At 37.5% G+C, this 20,110-nt stretch overlaps 1 protein-coding gene across 1 annotated transcript; it reads right to left on the bottom strand.

Moving 5' to 3' along the window:
* Nucleotides 1–8,550: 8,550 nt before the first annotated feature.
* LOC107821559 (anthranilate synthase beta subunit 2, chloroplastic-like) lies at nt 8,551–14,389 on the bottom strand. Its single transcript, XM_016647986.2, has 7 exons — nt 13,929–14,389; nt 13,428–13,498; nt 12,701–12,738; nt 12,495–12,605; nt 11,745–11,844; nt 9,031–9,166; nt 8,551–8,835 (listed from the first exon to the last, which is right to left on the bottom strand). The coding sequence occupies exons 1-7, from the start codon at nt 14,223–14,225 to the stop codon at nt 8,728–8,730; spliced, it is 861 nt and encodes a 286-aa protein (XP_016503472.1). The 5' UTR covers nt 14,226–14,389; the 3' UTR covers nt 8,551–8,727.
* Between the last annotated feature and the right edge of the window lie 5,721 nt (nt 14,390–20,110).

The following is a 20,110-nucleotide window of genomic DNA, read 5'->3' as shown; positions in this document are numbered from 1 at the left end:
TCTGGCACATATAATAATTCTCGTGCCCCAGTTACAGCCCGTCATGGTAGAGCTTATGTGAGCCATCCTATTCATTCAGCACTTCCAGCTTTCAGTGGTATTCCGGCTACTCCCAAACCTCAGATTCCATATTACACACCACCAGTGTCTACTATACCTCTTGTACGGGGTGCTTTCAGTGGGCAGTCTAGTTGATCAGGCCCGAGCCAGTCCCAGCAGCCACATCCTTCGAGGGCTTATTTTAAGTGTGGTGACACTCGTCATATCATGAGAGATTGCCCCAGATTTAGGAGGGGTGCACCTCCACAGATTTCTCAAGCCCCACCCATTCCACAGGGCCCTCAGGCTTCTCAAGCCATGATTACTGCACCATTTGCCACTCCACATGCACAGCCAGCCAGAGATGGAGGTCAGACAGGTAGAGGTCGCCCTAGAGGGGGAGGTTAGGCCAGATATTATGCCCTTCCTGCTAGGACAGAGGCTGTTGCATCCTATTCTATTATCAAAGGTATTATTTCGGCCTGTCATAGAGATGCATCAGTCTTATTTGATCCAGGCTCTACTTATTCTTATGTATCATCTTATATTGCCATGTATTTGGGCATATCACGTGATTCCTTGAGTTCTTCTGTTTATGTATCTACACACGTGGGTGAATCTATTATTGTGGACCGCATGTATCAGTCGTGTTTAATTGTTATCAGTGGTTTTGAAGCCAGAGCTAATTTAATATTGCTCAGTATGGTGAATTTTGATATTATTTTGGGCATGTACTGGTTGTCGCCCTATCACGCTATTCTTGATTGTTACGCCAAGACGGTGACGTTGGCTATGCCAGGTCTACCGCGGCTAGAGTGGAGAGGTACCTCGGATCATGTTCCTACCAGGGTTGTTTCATTTCTTAAAGCTCAACGAATGGTTGATAAGGGGTGTGATGCATATCTGGCCTATGTGAGAGATGTTAGTGTTGATACTCCTACCATGGAGTCAGTTCCTATAGTAAGGGATTTTCCTGATGTATTTCCAGCGGATCTCCCAGGTATGCCACCCCACAGGGATATTGATTTTGGCATTAATGTTTTACCGGGCACTCAGTCCATTTTTATTCCACCATATCGTATGGCCCCAGCAGAGTTGAAAGAATTAAAAGAACAGTTACAAGATTTGCTTGATAAGGGATTCATTCGGCCTAGTGGCCTTGGGATGCTCCTGTCTTATTTGTAAAGAAGAAGGATGGTTCTATGTGTATATGTATGATTACCGCCAGCTGAACAAGGTTACAGTGAAGAACATGTATCCATTGCCACGTATTGATGACCTATTTGATCAACTTCAGTGTGCCAGAGTGTTTTCTAAGATCGACTTGCGTTCATGCTATCATCAGTTGAAGATTCGGGAGCCAGATATCCCGAAGACTGCTTTTAGGACTCGGTACGGTCATTATGAGTTCATTGTAATGTCATTTGGGCTAACCAACTCCCCAGCAACATTTATGCACTTAATGAACAGTGTATTTCAACCCTATCTTGACTCTTTCGTCATTGTATTTATTAACGACATTCCGGTGTATTCCCGGAGTCAGGAGGATCATGAGTAGCACTTGAGAACTATGCTTCAGACTTTAAGAGAAAATAAGTTATATGCAAAATTTTCAAAGTGTGAATTATGGCTTAATTCAGTGAGATTTTTGGGTCATATAGTTTCGTGCGAAGGGATCAAGGTAGATCCAAAGAAGATTGAAGCAGTGCAGAGTTGGTCCAAACCGTCCTGAGCTACGAAGATCCGGAGTTTCCTTGGTTTGGCGAGGTATTATCGCCGATTTGTAGAGGGTTTCTCTTCTATTGCTGCATCTATGACCAAATTGACCCAAAAGGGTGCTCCGTTCAGGTGGATCGAGGAATGTGAGGAGGGCTTCCAAAAGCTCAAGACAGCTTTGACTACAACCCTGATGTTGGTATTACCTACAGGTTCAGGGTCTTATATTATGTATTGTTATGCGTCGCGTATTGGTCTCGGTGCAGTGTTGATGCAAGACGGTAGGGTGATTGCCTATGCGTCCAGACAGTTAAAGGTACATGAGAAGAATTATCCGGTCCACGACCTTGAGTTAGCAGCTATTGTCCATGCCTTAAAATTTTATTATTTGTACGGTGTCCATTGTGAGGTCTACACCAATCACCGGAGTCTACAACATCTATTTAAACAGAAGGATCTTAATTTGCGGCAGCGAAGATGGTTGGAGTTGCTTAAGGATTATGATATCACAATTCTCTATCATCCCGGGAAGGCCAATGTAGTGGCCGATGCCTTGAGTCGTAAGGCGGAGAGTTTGTGCAGCTTAGCAAATTTACCGGTAGCGAAGAGGCCTTTAGCCTTGGATGTTCAGGCCTTGGCCAATCAGTTTGTTAGATTGAATATTTTTTAGCAGAGCCGAATTTTGGCTTGTGTGGTTTTCCAGTCTTCTCTGTATGATCGTATCAGGGAGCGTCAGTACGATGACCCCATCTGCTTGTCCTTAAGGACACAGTTCAACACGGTGATGCCAAGGAAGTCACTATTGGAGATAACGATGTATTACGGATGCAGGGCAGGCTATGTGTGCCTAATATAGATGATTTGCGTGAGTTGATTATCTAGGAGGCTCACAGTTCACGATACTCCATTCATCCGGGTGCTACAAAGATGTATCAGGACTTGAGACAACACTATTGGTGGAGGAGGATGAAAAAAGACATAGTGGAGTATGTAGCTCGGTGTCTAAATTGTCAACATGTGAAATATGAGCATCAACGGCTGAGTGGATTGCTTCAGAACTTAGAGATTCTAGAATGGAAATGGGAGCGGATCACTATAGATTTTGTTATTGGGCTTCCACAGACTCAGCGAAAGTTTGATGCAGTTTGGGTGATTGTGGATAGGCGGACCAAATCAGCTCATTTCGTTCCTGTGATGATTACCTACTCTTCCGAGCAGTTGGCTCGAATCTATATTCACGAGATTGTCAGACTTCACGGCGTATCGGTATCTATCATCTCTGACCGGGGTATGCAGTTTACATCACGGTTCTAGAGGGCAGTACAGCGTGAGTTGGGTACTCGGGTAGAGTTGAGTACAACATTTCACCCTCAGACGAACGGGCAGTCTAAACGCACTATTCAGATACTGGAGGATATGCTTCGTGCATGTGTGATAGATTTTTGGGGTGCTTGGGACCAATTCTTACCACTTGCGGAGTTTGCTTACAACAACAGTTACCAGTCGAGCATTCAGATGGCTCCGTATGAGGCCTTGTATGGTAGGCGGTGCCGGTCTCCAGTGGGTTCGTTCGAACCGGGTGAAGCTAGGCTATTGGGTACAGACTTAGTTCAGGATACCTTGGTAAAAGTTAAATTGATTCAGGATCGACTTCGTACAGCCCAATCTAGACAGAAGAGTTATGCAGATAGGAAGGTTCGTGATGTTGCATTTATGGTTGGTGAGCGGGTCTTACTCCGGGTTTCTCCTATGAAGGGTGTGATGAGGTTCGGGAAGAAGGGCAAGTTGAGCCCTAGGTATATTGGGCCTTTTGAGATTCTTGAAAGAGTTGGAGAGGTAGCTTACAGACTTGCACTACCACCTAGTCTCTCTGCAGTTCATCCAGTATTCCATGTTTTTATGCTTCGAAAGTATCACAGCGATCCGTATCATATGTTAGACTTAAGTTCAGTTGGACAAGGATCTATCTTATGTTGAGGAACCGGTAGTTGTTTTGGACAGGCAGGTTCGAAAGCTGAGGTCAAAGAACATTGCTTCCGTGAAGGTTCAGTGGAGGGGTTATCCGGTCGAGGAAGTGACTTGGGAGACCGAGTGTTTTTGGATGTGACTTGAAGACTCAACTAAGTTCGTATGATATATTAGGATTTGTTGGTATATTTGGTTGAGGTCCAGAGGGGCTCGGGCATGTTCCGGATGGTTAACGGATCAAATTTGGACTTAGAACAATTGAACTTGCTGCTGCCTACTGATACAATCACACCTGCGGAATTTGGCTCGCAGGTGCGAGCTCGCAGAAGCGAGCGTGGGAGCGCATAATCGAAAAGGGGCGAGTGGGTAATGGCCGCAGATGCGAAGGAAAATGCCGCATCTGGGAGACCGCATATGCGGACGAGGGATCGCAGAAGCGAGGGAGGCCTTCGCATCTGCGAAAGCGCAGATGCGGTCACGTGCATCGCAAGTGCGAAAGCCCTGACAGATTACAAAAACAGAGGGGTTCCGACATTTTTGTCATTTTGGACATTTTTAACACGGTTTTGGGCGATTTTTCAAAGAGAATTCACGGAGGAACTTGAGGTAAGTCACATGTGATCATTGTTAGTCAATTATATTGGATTATCACTGGAAAATTATATGTTTTTAAGGTGAAATTAGAAGATTTGGGCCTAGGTATTTCAAAATGAGAATTTGAGATTTGGAAGTCAAGTTGATGTTGGATTTTAGTAAAAATGGTATGGTTGGACTCGTGGTTGAATGGTCGTTCATATTTCGTAACTTTCGCCGGATTCCGAGACGTGGGCACCACATGCGATTTTTGAGTTAATTTCAAATTTTTATTGAAAAATGTAGTATTTTCTTATGAAATTGATTCTATAATTTTTGTTGATTGTATCGAATTAATTATGACTAGATTCGAGTCGATCAGAGTCGGAAAGTCGAGAAAAAGGCATACTACTTGGTTAAATTGGAGCAAGTCGAGGTAAGCAACTTGTCTAACCTTGTGGGGGAGGGGGGAGGGAAATTCCCCCAGGATTGGTATTGATGTGATAATTGTAACGTGTTGAAAGTTGTGTACACGAGGTGACGAGTGTGTACACGGGATAAATGTGGAAGATTATGTCTTTAAATTTTGTAGAGCATTGTTGCATAAATATTAAATTATTTTATTCTGTTATATTCATCGTCAGTAATATATTTTCGTATTTTAAATTTGCCTGACTTATTCCTGCTAAGTGTTTTACCTGTTTAGTTAAAAATCTATTTTCTTTTGTTCTGTGCATTACTTGAAGGATGAATTTATTAATTTAAATATTATTAAAAATGAAGTATTTTACATTTAAAAAATTTGATATTTAAAACGAGGTAGTAAATTTGTGAATTATTATATTTGCTGAATATTTTGTAAGCTTTTCGTACTAATTGTGATGGAGCCGTAAGATCTTTATTGTAGAAAAATATTATCATAAATTATTTTAGCATGAGCCGTGAGCACTTTATTATGGAAAAATATTGTTGTTGATTTATTTTAGCAAATTAAAATATTTGGGCACTTGAGGTGCAAATTATGATATATTGTGATATTGATACGCATGCGGTAGTATAAGGTTTAGGTGTTGAAACGCATGTGGTGAGATAAGGGTGGCTTGATATGCGTGGCCAGTAGGGGAAACTACTAGAAGTCATGCGGTGTGATAAAGATGGCTAAAACGCGGGATGCTATTTTGAAAAAAATATTTTCTTTAAAATAAATTATGAAGGCTCCCGCGGTGATATAAAGAAATGAGATATTGTAAATTTATTTATGATTTGGGACTACGAGGCGGTACCTCGGGAGTGCCCTTGTTGATATTGATTTATGGCCGCAGTTGCCTTTGATTATTATGGCGATTTTCTTAAAGCTGAAAAGAATTCTGTTTTGTTTCCACGAGGTATTAGTTGTCATTATTTGGTGTAATTAAATGGTGACATACTACTTGATTCATTTCCATTGTCATTTTATCTTATTATATTGTTAAACATTTTACCATGTCATTATTTATTTTCCATTAGGGCCTGACCTGACCTCGTCACTACTCTACCGAGGTTAGGTTTGGCACTTACTGGGCATTGCTGTGGTATACTCATACTACGCTTCTGCACATCTTTTTGTGCAGATCCAGGTACATGTTGCTTCTTTATTTTTCTTTAGACCTTGATATATAAAGACATTGAGGATAAATTCTTAGAAGCTTGTGACTTATTTCTACTAGGTTTTGGTAGTTGTAATTATTTGAATTGTAATTTATTTATTTCAGATATCTATCATTATTCCGCATTGATAGGCTTACCCAGTTTTAAAGACTAGGTATCATCACGACCTCCTACGAAGGATATTTGGGTTCTTGACACTTTTTCCCCAACTCTTACAAATTGGTTCCATCGCCTATCGATCATAATACAAATAGCTCAAATGAATGACTCATATTAACTGATACAAAACAAATTACAATTAGTTCCATTCCCAATTTTGACATGATTTTGAGTTCATTATTAATTAAGTTTGGCTAAAAAACTAGTAATATGTATTTCTTTTTGTCTTTTTCTAAAGATTAATAATGAAGATCTAACAATACCCTTTGTTTAAGAGAGAAAGGTAAAGTTCTGGTGAGAACTAAATTTTCAATCTAATTCTTATTTATTGGCGTAAGGTCACTATTCTTGTCCCCGTTTGACTGCCTTTAGAGGATATCCCATATTGGAGACGAAAAAGACTTTTGATGGGTATATATACAATTACTCTTCTTCTACCTCTTAAAGAGTTGAGAAGAAGGCAAGCCTCGCGACGTCACCGTCGTTGTCGCTCGGATTCGGATTTGGTCAAACGATTGATTAATTAATTTTTTGGACCAAATTTATTTATTAATATTAACGCAATATTAATTAATCCAAATTAGACCGTTACTGTAACGGTAATTTAATTTTCCTCCGTTTTAATTTTTCCGTTATAATTTAAATTTGGCGGTTCCCATTTTGAGTTGCAACCTTACATGAAGAGTTGTAACTCTTAAGTATAACCCAATGTTTTTTTTTTGGCTATAAATACATAAACTCTCCCTCAAATTTTTCTTACGAAAATTCTGATTTCTCCTTCTTTCTGCATTGTTTTAACGGGAAAAAAAAATAGTAAGTGTGATTTACTACTGTTCTTTGAGTTCGTTGATCACTGGGGTTTGAAGTACCGCTACACCAGTGAGATTATCCGTTCTATCCTGAGAGAAAATAATCTTAAACCTCAGGTACTAGGAGGGGATTAAGTTCCTTAAGGAAACATTGTGAATTCAGTGGGCCCGGATTTATTTTCAGTTCTTCTACATTTTTGATTTTTTCCATTGCTACTGGTTTTGAATATATTTTCGAATATAGATTTCTAACATTTATTGGCTCCATTTGTTATAAATAATTACTTGTAACTATCTGTTAAATGACATGAGTGTCCGAGTTAGGGGAGAAACAAAATAAATTTTATTTACCTAAAGATAAGTAACAATTTGCAAATGTGTATCTGTCATCGTATAATTTTTTTTCTTTAATATTTTTTTTCCAAGCAAGAGACTTCCTTTACATCTCAATCCAATTCCAATATAGCCCAATATGCTCATTAGATCTTATCAAGAGTATGTGATTAAATTTCTTATATAGTTTATTCGAATGGGATAACGCCCTTGTCAAAAATGATAAAAGGCATTATGAAAACAAAAACAGAAAATCAGAAAAGTATCAAGTGAATGTTATAGATAATTGCAGCAAATAGTTCCACAATTTTTAAACAAAAATAATGGGGTAGGGATGGCAAAAAGTAAAGAGAATATAGCTGTTTTTCCACACCAATAAAATATTATAGTCAACTCTTAGAACTTATAAAGTTATAATAACTTAATATATTTTCTAAAACAAACAGCGTTGTTTACATGAAAGGCTATACATGAAGGAAGTTAAATTAGATATTTTAGTAGGTTAAAAACTTAAAATCCAAAAAAGTCAAAAATATTAATCGAGGTGCGCAGAAGTTGTCCCGGACACCATAGTTATAGAAAACGTTAAAGTATATGAGAATATCCACCAGTTCGTGAGGAAGTCCGACTTGTTATAATGATAATCCATCAATACCTAAATTAGATATATGCATACGGTGTTTGGTAATTAACTGTATTATTCCCTTTTCATATCACAAATAAATATATTATTTGATTTGTTTGGTTAACAAGCCTTAGACCAGACATAGGAGTAGGTTGTAAGGAGACGAACCTTTAGTTTATTGATCGTTCAATTTTTTGGTGATTATTAACCAAGAAAAGAAATGTAGGATTTGGTTTCTGCCTAAAAGTAGATAACATACGAATTGGCCAATCATATTTGGAATAAGTGCACTCACGTCGGATTTTATTTATCTGATTTTTTAATACATTGCTATCACCAATCGAACTGAATTAGGTTTAACCAAAAAGTAGTTCTTTTGGTATGAATAAAGGAATATAATTGTTTGTGCAAATTCATCCTGAGTTGTTTATAATGCTAATCTTCGTCCTTCTTTAATCGAAATTCGATTTCAATAGGCTTGTATATTCTTGATATACGCAATGGTGATGTCAAAAGACAAAAAGAAAATCCAAGTCTGAGTTGTATTTCAGAAAATTTACATATTTTCACAAAAAAAATAAAAAAATTACCTTTTAGAAACAAAATTTATATGAAGTATGACTCAAGGAAACCTTCTAAAATTCCATTAATTAAAACAAAAAGCTAACCATACGAGATAAACGCCTAAATCCATTTAACCCATTTTTTTTCAAAATCCATGACAAGAAGAAGAATACAAGTACTGACAACTTCTAAGTTACCTTTGCTAGTTTACAACAAGGAAAAAGTACATACTTTTGAATAGGTTATTTAGGCAAAATCACAAATATTGTACATGAATAATTGAATATAGAGGGTCTAGTCTTGAGTTTCTGCTTCTTCTTTCCTCTCTATCATTTTGACAAAATTGCGAACTATTGTCTTGCCTTCCGTTGTGATAATACTTTCAGGATGGAATTGCACCCCCTACATTAAACAAGCAAGATGCAAACAATCGATCAGATTTAAACATACTCGTTTCTTCCTTTATTAATTCACATCACCATATAACATTTTCAAAATGTTAAGACTCTTCACCAAGTCAAATAGATAGCTTAGAGCAATGAATCCGTAGCAGAATGATAACAGCTCTAATTTGTTCATAAAGGATGAAATTTTTACCTGTAGATGTCGATAAACTTTGTGACGAGCAGCCATTATAAGACCATCTTCTGTCCACGCAGTTATCTCAAGAGCGTCTTTGGGGAAAGTATCCTTGTCTATTACAAGGCTGTGGTATCTACCAGCTGTGAATGGGCTGAAATGAGATAGGTAATATCGAAATGTCAGCATAAATCAGACAAAGTTCCACTTATTTTAAGATAATAGAAGTGATATTACAAGGATTTCTTAGACTGACATAAGGTAGAATTCAAGTTACTTTAACCAATTAAGTGGGTGGATGGGAAAGTTGCGCGATAGAAAATTCTGTAAAAATGCTTGATATGTAAGAAGAGGATCCCACAAATCAAAACTAGAGCTCTTCGGAAGGCTTGCTGGAAAACACCAGAATATCGAACCATGAACGAAGAAAGACATGAGAGAAAAGCATATTGGCTAGTGATTGTGAGGCCCCAATTCTTGACTGGACAGGACACCAAAGGCCTCTGCCCTTCCATTGTTTGGATGCATAGAGAGGTAAGGCAGAGCTTTTGGTTTTTTCATGAAAAGATGAAGTCAAGATAGAAATTTACCAAAAGAGGTAGTTTGGTTAAAAAGAAAGGAAGTTTTGGAGGCATTATGCTCACCAAAATTGACATAGTAGAGTTCAATCGTAAGTCTTGAAGTATCTGCAAAGTTCTCTCTTTGCTTGAGTTGTATAAGTAAAGAATAAAAATTGTATTTGAATGTGTTGGCACATAAAGTGATAACAAAGCGACAAAACAACTGGTATGCTAAAATACGAAGAAAGCAAAATTTGTTTTGCTGCAAAAGTTGTTCCTTTAATGTAAGATAGGAGGCATACAATGACAGCCATTTAAGAGACAGATTAAAGACCACCTTATAAACAATCACGAAATCTTCTTTGTCCCTCCACTGCCTGCGAATTTGTTATTCGCTCACCCTTACCATTACCAAAATGTTTCAAGAAAGAAAGTCAGAGTGAAAAAGAAAGGACGACAAGAGAGTGATTCTACTGTCCGGAGAAATGCATTATTGGTTTCTTGGGTGAAATGCACAGACAAGCATGAAGAACGATGAACGGTGTTACTCCACAGAAAGGGACTCCACCACTGAGTTCTCATATATGGATAAGACTGTGTATTCTTAAAGTGGTTTTCTGGAGTTGAGTCAAAGAGAGATCACTATGAACTTAAGGCAGTCAAATTTGTTGAAGATATAGTGGGTTTCTTGAAGATAGCAACTCATAAAATGGAAAAAACAACTCAGCCACAAAAGGACCGACAGCACAGAGGTTGAAGTTACTGCGACTGTACATGGTAATGAAGAGGAGGAAACCATGTTAAAAAGCTGCGAGTAAAGTTACTAGTTCCAAGGAAATGGATGAGGAAGAAGTTGAAGGTTCTGAAGAGCAGCTGCAGAGGGGTCAAGCTCTTGTTAAGAAGGATCCTAATCAAGAGAACCAGAGACCATCAACCTTGAAGCATTGCTTGATGAGATTTCAAGTATTTCGCACAAATGCGCAGTTTGCTCATTCAAGCAACAAAGTTGAGCAGGCAGAAGCTAACTACAAGGTTGAGCAGGTCAAGAGAATCTCACAGGAAAGCAACAACAACAACATACCCAGTGGAATCCCATAAGTGGGGTCTGGGGAGGGTAGTATGTACGCAGATCTTACCCCTACCTCGTAGAGGTAGAGAGGCTGTTTCTGAAGAATCTCACAGGAAAGCATTGGAGAAGAATTAACGGAGACAGAAATAAAAGGAGCTGAAGAAGCTAACTGGCGTTTGGAAAATTGTGACACAGACTTTGAAACCAGCAGCTTTGACATTGAAATAGACTCAGAGGAATAAGTCAAGGAAATTGGACTGAATAACGCAATTATCATTGAAGTTTTTGCAGCTTTAGTACTTTTGGCATCACTGGTTATCATCTATGTTTCAAGAAAACTAAGAGGTTCTATTGAATCTCCTCCGGTGGGCATACTTCCCATTATTGCTAGTGTTGAAGGAGAACTCTTAGAGAGGCAAACCGAAACTTATGAGATTTCATCTTCGCACGAATCATGGGGTGGTCGATCAGAAAAGTTTAGCAAAAGTATTTCCAATTCCGCCTGAAGACTTGAGACACTCAGGCCACTACTGCACCATGTTCAAGTAGAGCACCTTGAGATAACACCTGCTATTGGATCCATTGCACAAGCTTGATTGTTGCTGGTCCAAAGAAAGAAGCACCGAATCTAAAGGCAAAAGATGACAAGCCCATTCTGCTTTACCACTTGCTCAGCCAATCATTCTATAACAGATTCTCTATTGTGTGGAAGCTTTTCAGCTTAAAGGAAGGTCTTAAAGGAAATGCAGGGGAAGAAAGATGGACAAGAGGTAGAAAGTGGTGTTAACAACACCAGTTAAGCAAACAAATTGAATTCGAGTTCGTGTACATGTCAATTGAATATCTACTTTACAAGTTTTCATTGGTCTAGTGGAAACAGCATTTCTGTTGTGTCATAGTTGTTAGTCTTCTTCAGTTCAAATTGTAGGGGTGATGTAGCTCGTATCAATTGCAAAGGCAACTAATTGTAACTTGTAGGAAATGATGATCTTAACATTCAATGGAGAAATTCACTTATCTTGATTTTTAAAAAAATCAGAAAGACCAAACTGCAATTTGTTCAGAAAAATTTCTTATTAATTATCAGATTAAGGAGAGCTTACTTTGATAGCCCAGCAAATAAGCCGTCTTCCCCACCTTCATTATAATACACAGGGGAGCTTTTCCCATGCATCACCCCGTATGGAGCACGCACAATTTTTCCTGCAAAGGAACAAATTCAATGAAAGAGGATTAGGGAAGTGAAACACACAATTAACTACTTGAATAAAAAGAAAGAAGAAAGTAGAGCTTTTTCCAAACCTAAATAATACTCCCAGAGGATTCATACTCAAAAGTTTAAATACCTTTTAACTATTCTTTTGCGCAACTCACCAGTTCTCCTCAAAGCATTACGATATTCTACTAGTATGCTATGTTTCTCTGGTCTAACCAGTCAGCAGAACAGAAAAATTTAAGACACTATAGGACTCATTTCGGTCGTTCCAAAACAAGCGACACTTAAGTGTATGAATATGGTACATATCTAATAATTTATGCATATACCATGCAGTACAATATATGCAATTCACGTGACAATAAACTTTCTTCGATCAAATGTAGTTGGCGATTGTGATTTCGATATTGGAAAGGGATAACAAACTCTTTTCCTTTTTTATAACAATGGTGATCGTGCCAGCTTGTGCACACCTCGACCATTCCACCAAGGTATAGGCATATAGGGAAGAAATCACGTAACGTTTTAAAGGCCTCTATAAACCTTTTTTTTAAAATAGAATGGAAACAAACTATCCATCAGATAGGCCAATTATTGAAACAACAAAAACTCCAATATAGTTGATTCAATAACACACCTCCAAAAGCCTCTCCAATGCATTGCAAACCCATGCAAACACCAAATAACGGTACAATTGGTCCAAGCTCCAGTACAGTTTGCAAAGATATCCCTGAATCCTGAGGTGCACCTAATCCCAAATAAAATTAGATCGGAAGTACCGATCTTTCCATAAGTTCCAAGAAAAGGAAAATGATAACTTGATATTTTTGGGTAACTTCTTACCAGGTCCAGGCGATATCAGTATTCCCCGTGGATCTTTCCTACAAGAAATTAAAGAAAAACCACATGGTATCAACTTAATCAGTTTCAAGGAGTGCGAGAACTCATTTTTTGCTACAATTTCGGAAAACCACCAGATTATCTTTGCAATTAAAATTTACTTCCTAGTCCTTTTCTCATTATAATTTACCAATTTCAAATAAGCATCTGGTTGCAAAAGCAGTTCCTCTCTAGATCATGGGAACCTGATGAAATAAACCAGAAATAAACAATCATTTGACTTAGAAACTAAACCTATAGTGCATATGCATCTCATTTCCGAAAAACTAAGCAATTCAATTTTCTTCTTTGTCTGCTTATCTGCACTGTTAATTGTGCGCACACAAATACGCACCCAAGAAATTATAGCTCAAAAGAATTGATAATAGTGTAGTTATCATCCAGACCTACAATTTTCAATACGCTAAATGTGCAAGCTCAAAATTTGAATGTGATCATGGCAGCGGATCCAGAACACACAAACACCAATCAAAATTAGATAATGCAGATGCAGCCTTAATCTAACAGTTAATTAGTTAAGGAAACCAAAGGTCTCAGATATAAAGGTTGCTGAGCCCCATACCAGCATGTGCAAGTTAGCTTCCACTTGGTAAAGTGTAAATATTGTAACTATACTACAACAGCTTGATAAAAAAAAAAATTAAAAAGCAGACGTAACTTTGTGCATTACTTTTTCAGTTCATCCACGGTAAGCTCGTCGTTTCGATAAACTTCGAAATTGCATCCAAGCTCTCCCATATACTTCAAAAACAAGTTATAAACACCAAAATAATAATTTGCCTCAGTATTCCAAAATCAATATTAAGCTCCAACTTCAATATACTTAATTAGCAACATACTTAAAGAGAAGGACAAAATTAAGACAAGTAAGATAATATTTAATTATTTTCTTAACTTTTTAAACTAAGATAATAACTCCATATTCAATGTTCTAAGATCAGTTTCAAAAAAAGATCAGTTTATTCTCAGGCTTCAAATACTTCAAAATTAAGATTAACTCAGTATAAAATTCTGTCATTTTTTCAATTTTCCAATATCAATTCTTTTATCAAGCTTCATTAACCTTTAAAATTACACGAATAAGGCAAGAACTGAAGGAATATTAAAAGAATAATCTCCACATTCATTTATATTCAAAAATCAATTCTTGATTCAAAAAGTTCAGCATTACCTGACAGAGATTATAAGTGAAACTATCGTAATTATCAATCACAATAATCGGATTCTTAGTCCATTCATCATTATCCAATAATTCAATACAGGTAGCAGAACTATTCTGTGATATAGCAAACGGCATCCTTTTGAGCAATTTTTCACTTCTGATTCGGAGAGCAGAGCCTCCGAAGGCGGAGGGAATTGGAAAAACTAGAGTCTTTTGGTGAGGACGAGGTGAGAGAGATGTGTTTTTGGCATTGATTTGAATGACGAAAGATTGTGAAGAGGAAGGAGGGACGATAATGCTGGCCATGAGAGATTGTTGAGATGAGTTAAACGTTGTCGTTTGAGGCTGTGACCTGACTCCGGAGATCTACAGCGGCGGCGGTGGTGGAGGTGAACGGATGGAAGACAACTGTGTTATTAGTGGCGGATGTTTTATTAACGGTAAAGGGTTGTTCTGTCCCTCTCGGGTCAAAAGACTCCTTGCCATTACATTATTAAACAGACCGAATAAACACGTGGCATTGATGTAAGGCTTAAGGCCATCTAGTTCTTTTTAATAATCCAAATTGGACCGAACCTGCTCCGACCCACATACTTGACCGACCCTTTTTCCAACTAAAAATACACGAACCTAAGTTAGTGAACCACTTTACACTCTCTTCTCTTTCGCTCTCTAGAAGACTCCGTTGGAACCTAGACGAAAATTATTGATTTTCACTGCAAATGCTCTAAAGCTAATATTTTTCTCCATGAAAAGGGTTCGTTTTGTCTTTCTTTAACTTTTTTTGCTCAATATTTTGTGTGTTATTTCTGTTTTCTAGGGTTTCGATTTGTTGTGTTTAATCGACACCCATACATTTATTTTTATACTTTACACTCTATATATTCATATTTTTTGTCTGCTTCAAGTGTTTGCATGCTTTATTATTGATGTGGTCTCGATGTAAAGTTATTTTTGGTCCCGACGTGATTTTTTGTTTTGGTAGCTGGTTTAGGGTTTCTTTTGGTCCCAAAGCTGAGCTTTTTCTATCGTTTAATAGGTAAATTTTTTTCCAATTGTGTTACTTTCTGATTATAGTATTATGTGAGTAGGACCACCTTCAATGGGTTTTGATTAATTTATTAAGGAGTGGGCCTAAAAGTGGACTTTTATGTGGTCTGGTCCCTGCATTTCTTCTTTATTTATTAAGTGAAGTTGTCCCACAGGGTCCTACTAAATGAATCATGGGCTGATATTATGGGAAATACAACAGTTACACACTTGGCTGGGAAAGGATCAGATCATAATGTGCTCCTCATCAAATGCACCACTAATAATCGTAACCATACCAAGTACTACAAATTTCTAAACTTTTGGACTTCTCAACCTGGTTTTGAGGAGATAGTGCAAAATGTATGGAACATGTCTTTTGAGAGCATTCCCACGAGAATCCTCCAAGAAAAGTTAAAAAAAACTAGCCAAAGAACTAAGTTCATGGTCTATGAGTTCTATAGGTGATATTTTTGAGAAAGTCAAAATTTTTAAACAACTTTTGACAGAACAAGAACTCACTATGGATATAGATCCCACTGACCAGAATAGACAAGAATATGAATACACCAGATACATGAGTATACAAGAGAGTATCCTTCTACAAAAGGCTAACATTCAATGGAGAGATGAAGGGGACTCATGCTCTAAATATTTCTTCAGTGTCATCAAATATAAAAGAAGGAGAAACCTCATCCACATGATGCAAGACTCCACAGAAAATTTGATTGAAAATGGCAATGACATAGGGGAGACATCTATTCAATACTTCAAACATTTGTTCACCAAAGATGATCACAATACAGATTTTGCAGTTTTAAACCAAATTGACAAAGTGTTCACTGAAAGAGACAATAACCTTTTAACAAGGATTCCAGAATAAGAAGAAATTTTTAATACTATTATGGAGCTCAACCCAGAGAGTGCTCTGGGCCCAGATGGGTATAATGGTTTCTTCTATCAAAATTGTTGGAACATTATTAAGACTGATATTGTTAATTTTGTGCATGATATCTTTAGAGGCAAAGGGCTTAGCAGGGTTTTCACTCACTCATGTCTTATTCTTATCCCTAAGGTTGAGGCTCATGTGAACTTCTCTCAGATGAGACCTATCGGTCTCAGCAATGTCTCCAACAAGATCTTGTCAAAGATAGTTGCTTCTAGAATCAATAACTTCTTGCCTAAAATGATCTCTGAGAACCAGACAGGATTTATTAGTGGTAGAATGATCACTGAAAATGTCATACTTACTCAAGAAATTATTCATAAAATAAAGAATGCCAATTCTAAAGGTAACATGATTATCAAACTTGATATGGAAAAAGCATATGACATGGTCTCTTGGGATTTTTTGACTGAAGTTCTAAGAAAGTTAGGTTTTTCAGAAGCATTTATTGATATTATTCTGAGACTAGTGACTAATGCTTGGTATTCTGTATTGATCAATAGTATTAGAAAATGATTTTTTCACTCTACAAGGGGTCTTAAACAGGGAGACCCATATCTCCTACTCTATTTGTAATTACTGCAGAAATTCTTTCCAAGATGTTGAATAATCGTTTTCTAAAAAGGAAGTTTATTGGCTTTAACATACCGACTAATGCTCCTCAAATTAATCATTTAGCATATGCTGATGATATAGTTATTTTTACTTCTTGGGACAGGAGTTCTTTAAAGATGATTATGAGGCAATTAAGAAGATATGAAATGGTGTCTGGTCAGAAGATAAGTACTGAGAAAAGTTATTTTCTTACAGTCCCTCATACTGACAAAAAGATCAGGAAGAACATGAAAAATATCATTGGTTTCAAACACAAGAACTTTCCCTTCACATACTTAGGAGTGCCTATTTATGTTGGGAGAAAAAATATTTGTTATTTTGCTGATATAACTACTAAAATTCTGAAGAAAGCAGGCGGATGGCAGGGAAATCTACTATCTTATGGAGAAAAGGCTATTATTATTCAACAAATCCTTCAATCTCAAACTATGCACCTACTGGCAGTCATTGCACCTCCAGAAGCAGTTTTGAAACAGATCAAAAAATATTTGGCAGATTTCTTTTAGGGATACAGTGATGGAAAAAAATAATATCATTGGGTGTTTTAGAAGAACCTATGTTATCCTAAAGATGAAGGAGGAGCGGGCTTTCAAAGCCTAAATGATATCACAATATCTTTTGTCATGAAAAGGTGGAGGAGGTTCAGAACCCATAATAACCTGTGGTCAAAGTTCATGAAGGCAAAATACTGCAAGAGAACTAATATTGTAGCAAGGAAATGGTCTTCGGGCCAATCACAAAGCTGGAAGGAGATGATGAAGATCAAGAAGTGCACTGAACCTCATATGATCTGGAGAACCAATAATGGGGAATCTATGTTTTGGTAGGATAACTGGACTGACATTGGTCCGCTTGCCCTTTTCAACTATGCTAGATTTAACTTGGGTAATATCCAAGTCAAAGATTTCTTAAACGAGAACAGCTGGAACAACTCTAAACTTCAGGAATTGCTTCCTCCTAACCTACACAACTACATCAATCATATTCAAATTTTTGACCGAGGAAAGAATGACCAATGTTATTGGATGCCCAATCAAAATGGAGAATTTAGTTGTGCGTCAGCTAGAGAATCCATAAGGCAGAAGAGAAGTACTAATGATACATTCAGGAATATTTGGCATAAAAGACTCCCTTTTAAGATCTATTTCTTAAATTGGAGAAATTTGAAGAACAGATTTTCCCTAGACGACTCTATTAATAGATTTGGACAGCAAGTAGTTTACAAATGCTCTTGTTGTATTCCTACTTGTAATGAATCATCCTTTTCTTCTATTTGTGCAAAGCCAATTTGCTACAAGGGTGTGGACTTTCTATGCTAACTATTTTGGAGCCGGGTAAAACGTTTGTCATCTTAAGAATCTTATGTGGAGCTGGTGGAGTCAGAATACTGGCAATAATATGCTAAACCTCGCTCTAAAGCTTACCCCCTCTCTGGTTTGCTAGAAACTATGGAAAAGAAGGTGTGCTTCAAAGTATGGCCATGTGAATGTATCACTGAGATAAGTCATTCATGAAATCTTTCTAAACCTGAAGATTGCTATTAGAAAAGATTATCAACACTTGCCTCTGAACTCGAATTGGAATCAATTCTCTGAGATAGTGGAAAGGTTCAAGCCTAGACTGACCAGTATCCTAGTCTATTGGTTTAAACCTCCTTCAACTAGATACAAATTGAATACTGATGGAAGTTCTATGATCACTGATAGCAAGGCTGGAGCAAGAGGAGTACTTAAAGATCAGAGTGGTTCTATGGTTATGGCTTTCTCTGTCTCCATGATCTTTTGCTCTAATAATATGGCTGAGATTCAAGCAGCAAACTTTGGATTGCAATGGTGCATGGATAATAATTTCAATAACATCATATTAGAATTGGACTCTAAGATAGTGGTTGACATGATCAAAGGGTCTAGTAAACCTTCCTGGAAGTTACAATATTGGATCACTAGTATTCGGGACAAGATGCCACATCTTAATGCTGAAGTTTCTCACTGCTTCAGGGAAGCTAACATGACTGCTGATGCCTTGGCAGAATTTGGTGCTATTGAACATTCCTCCAGAATCTTCACAAATACTAATGAACTTCCTCGAGCTGCTAGAGGAAGTTATATTATGGATAGGACTAGTTTAACAAATTTTAGAATCATATCCCATAAAAAGGGTATAGGTTAAGGTCATTGAATATATAAGGATTCTCGGGGAATAGAGAGTCCTTATTTGATCAGGGAACCTATTTTTTGAGAGCTAATTTGTTTGAAGGGCAACGCCCTGTTTGTTCACACCCCCACCCTTGTATTCCTTTTTTGCTTGTATTATCGGAGGTAAGGTTTTTGGTCCTTATAACGACCATGTCGGTCTTTTTGAGTATTACAACCTCATTTCACCATTTACTGCTCAATTTATACTTTATAATTATTTTATGACTTACCAGATTAATTGGTTCGGGTCCGGTGAGATTTTAGAATGAATTGGAATACTTAGTTCCAATATTTAAAGCTTAAGTTAAAATAATGATCGGATGTCAACTTATGTGTAAATGACCCCGGAATAGAGTTTTGATGATTCCAATAGCTCCTTATGGTGATTTTGGACTTAGGAGCGTGCCTGAAAAATTATTTGGAAGTCCGTGGTGGAATTTGGCTTGAAATGACGAAAATTGAATTTTGGGAAGTTTGGCCGGAGAGTTGACTATTTGATATCAGGGTCGGAATCTAGTTCTGAAAATTTTTATAGCTCTGTTATGTCATTTATGACTTGTGTGCAAAATTTAAAGTCATTCCGGATTGATTTGATGTATTTCGGTACAAGATATAAAATTTGAAAGTTCATAGTTTATAAATTTTGATTTGAGCTGTGATTCGTCGTTTTGATATTGTTTGAAGTGATTTGAGGCCTCGAGTAGGTCCATGTTATGTTATGGAACTTGTTGGTATATTTGAACGGGATCCCGAGTGGCTCGGTGAGTTTCGGGGTGAGTTTTGAGCGATGTCCGGGCATTTCGACACTCTAATGTTGTTCTGGAACTTTAGGAAAAGTGCGGACCGCAGAGGAAAGTGTGGACCGCACAATTTTGTGTGCGGCCGCACTTCAGAGGAAAAGTGCGGACCGTAGAGGACAAGTGCGGACCGCATAATTTTGTGTGAGGCCGCACATCAAGGGTTCTGTAGGTTCGATGGACCGACTTCGGAGGCTTATATCTTTTAATCTACAACGAATTTGGAGATGATTCAAAAACAAAAGTTGTAGCCTTTTGAATCTAGTTTCCATAAAAGCATAGCATTAATCATGTGGATATTTGTCCATAAAGTTATGGGCATTTTATTAAAGCCCGGTAAACTATCACAGTGAAGTACGACCGCACTCAAAATTGTGCGGCCGCAGAACTTAGAAATGTGCGGCAGCACTTGAAAATGTGCAGACCGTGCATTGGGAGATCAGACGTAGTACTATATAACCGAGGGTTAGGATATTATTTCATTTTTGGACTTTGGGAGCTCGGTTTGTGATGAGTTTTCATGGAATTTTCGAGAAATTCATCGGGGTAAGTGATTCTAACTCGGATTTGGTTAATATACATGAATATATCATTGTTTTCATGATTCAA

The sequence above is a fragment of the Nicotiana tabacum genome, chromosome 21 (assembly GCF_000715075.1).
Source record: "Nicotiana tabacum cultivar K326 chromosome 21, ASM71507v2, whole genome shotgun sequence".
In the NCBI taxonomy this organism is placed as follows: Eukaryota; Viridiplantae; Streptophyta; class Magnoliopsida; order Solanales; family Solanaceae; genus Nicotiana; species Nicotiana tabacum.
This window is presented reverse-complemented; position numbering and strand designations above follow the sequence as displayed.